This window comes from Chenopodium quinoa, unplaced genomic scaffold (genome assembly GCF_001683475.1).
Source record: "Chenopodium quinoa cultivar QQ74 unplaced genomic scaffold, ASM168347v1, whole genome shotgun sequence".
NCBI classification, from domain to species: domain Eukaryota; kingdom Viridiplantae; phylum Streptophyta; class Magnoliopsida; order Caryophyllales; family Amaranthaceae; genus Chenopodium; species Chenopodium quinoa.
Window position 1 is genome coordinate 3,666,430 of NW_018743212.1, and position 1,670 is coordinate 3,668,099.

The following is a 1,670-nucleotide window of genomic DNA, read 5'->3' on the forward strand; positions in this document are numbered from 1 at the left end:
AAGTCGGGAAACTGACCGGACTAAGTCGGAAAACTGGCCGGAATTGGAGAAGGGTAGTGAAATCTACTGATTTTGACATTAATGGGTGGTATTTTTTAATTTCGAAAAAAATGGGTGGTTAGTTCATTACAGGGTACATCTTAGGGTGGTTATTTACCAAAAAAAAACCTTGTTTTAAGTGCAATTTCAAAATATTAGTTTATCATTACTTTTGAATATACGTCATTAAAGATAAATTTGGTTGGATATATATATACATTGAAAACTGTTGAAAAAAAAAAATCATATACGAGGATGATCCAAGGAAACATCTCATTTCAAATATCTTAGATACACCCTGGTTGCACTGATCGAGTATATAAATAATTTTACTAAATTCATATGCAGTTTGGTGTTTCGATCTTTTTCTACACTGGATTACGCTATAGCTCACCAACACTTGCATCAGCAACGATTAATCTTTCACTTGCTTTTACTTTCATTGTAGCCATCATTTTCAGGTAACTATATATTTAGATCAATAAATGGAGTGTATATTGTGTTTATTTTATGTGTACATATATATGGGGATGGAGCACATAGTTTATTTGAAAAATGGAGCATAATTTAGGCTATGTTGAATTCACTTCATCTAATGTGATTCGTTTCATTTCTGATTTGATTTGATTTGTTACTTTGACTAAACTTTAAACTTATTTGTAAGCTAATCATTTTAAAAAAACCAATTATCAAATAAGATTTGTATACATATGTTCGTATTTTCATAATTTTTTTGTATAGAATTATATGTTCTAATGATCAATAAGAAAATGCAAATTAAAAAAAATGGTTTAATTTGATGTGGCCTAATCTAATTAGTCATAAAATCATACATAATTTCTAAATTAAGTTGAACTGAGATGTGGTATAACCTATTTTTAAAAAATCCTACATGTTTTCTTAAATAAGTTGAGCTGAACATATCATTATTTAATGTGTACTCCATATATAAATTGTGGGATTTAGGATGGAGATTTTGAATCTACGTTCACAAAGTAGGATACTAAAGTTGATAGGAACCATAGTATCAATTAGTGGAGCATTCGTAGTGATCTTCTATCTAGGACTCCCAATCAGTAGTATATTCCCTTCACCTACCAAGCCATCTCTCCATTCTCTAATGCAACTTCAACCTCAACCAAATTGGGTTGTTGGAGGGGCATTTCTCTCAATGACTTGCTTACTCCTTTCATTGGCGTATGTGACAAAGGTAATATTTTATTCGAATTCATTAAAGTATTAAAATACTCAATAGATAGATATGTTTTTTGTCACTTATAATAAAATCATACGTCATATAATGTTATTACACTTTTTTTTTATTATTATTTTTTTTTTTGCGACTGTTGCCGTTTTTCCCATGAACATGTCTAAGGTCAACATGTATTATTTTTCGGTTATTAATCACTTCATTTCTTTTTTTTCAGACTTGGATTGCAAGAGATTACCCTTCGGAAGTGCTAATAATACTAATTACATTTATCTTTGAGACTATAATTGTATGAATCGTTACTTTAATTGTGGAAAATGATGCAAGTGTTTGGACACCAACAATTGGTATCGAACTAGTTTCAATTCTCTTTGGGGTAATTCTTATAATTTGTTCTCTTCTTAGACCAAATTATATTGAA

The 1,670-nt window shown here is 29.7% G+C and overlaps 1 protein-coding gene across 1 annotated transcript; it reads left to right on the plus strand.

Annotated features, from left to right (window-relative positions):
• Window positions 1–381: 381 nt before the first annotated feature.
• LOC110734643 (WAT1-related protein At3g28050-like) lies at window positions 382–1,081 on the plus strand (the record flags this gene model as incomplete). Its single annotated transcript, XM_021914800.1, has 2 exons — window positions 382–500; window positions 1,006–1,081. Coding segments are annotated over exons 1-2 (195 nt in total), but the record flags the coding sequence as incomplete, so codon positions are not given.
• Window positions 1,082–1,670: the final 589 nt, after the last annotated feature.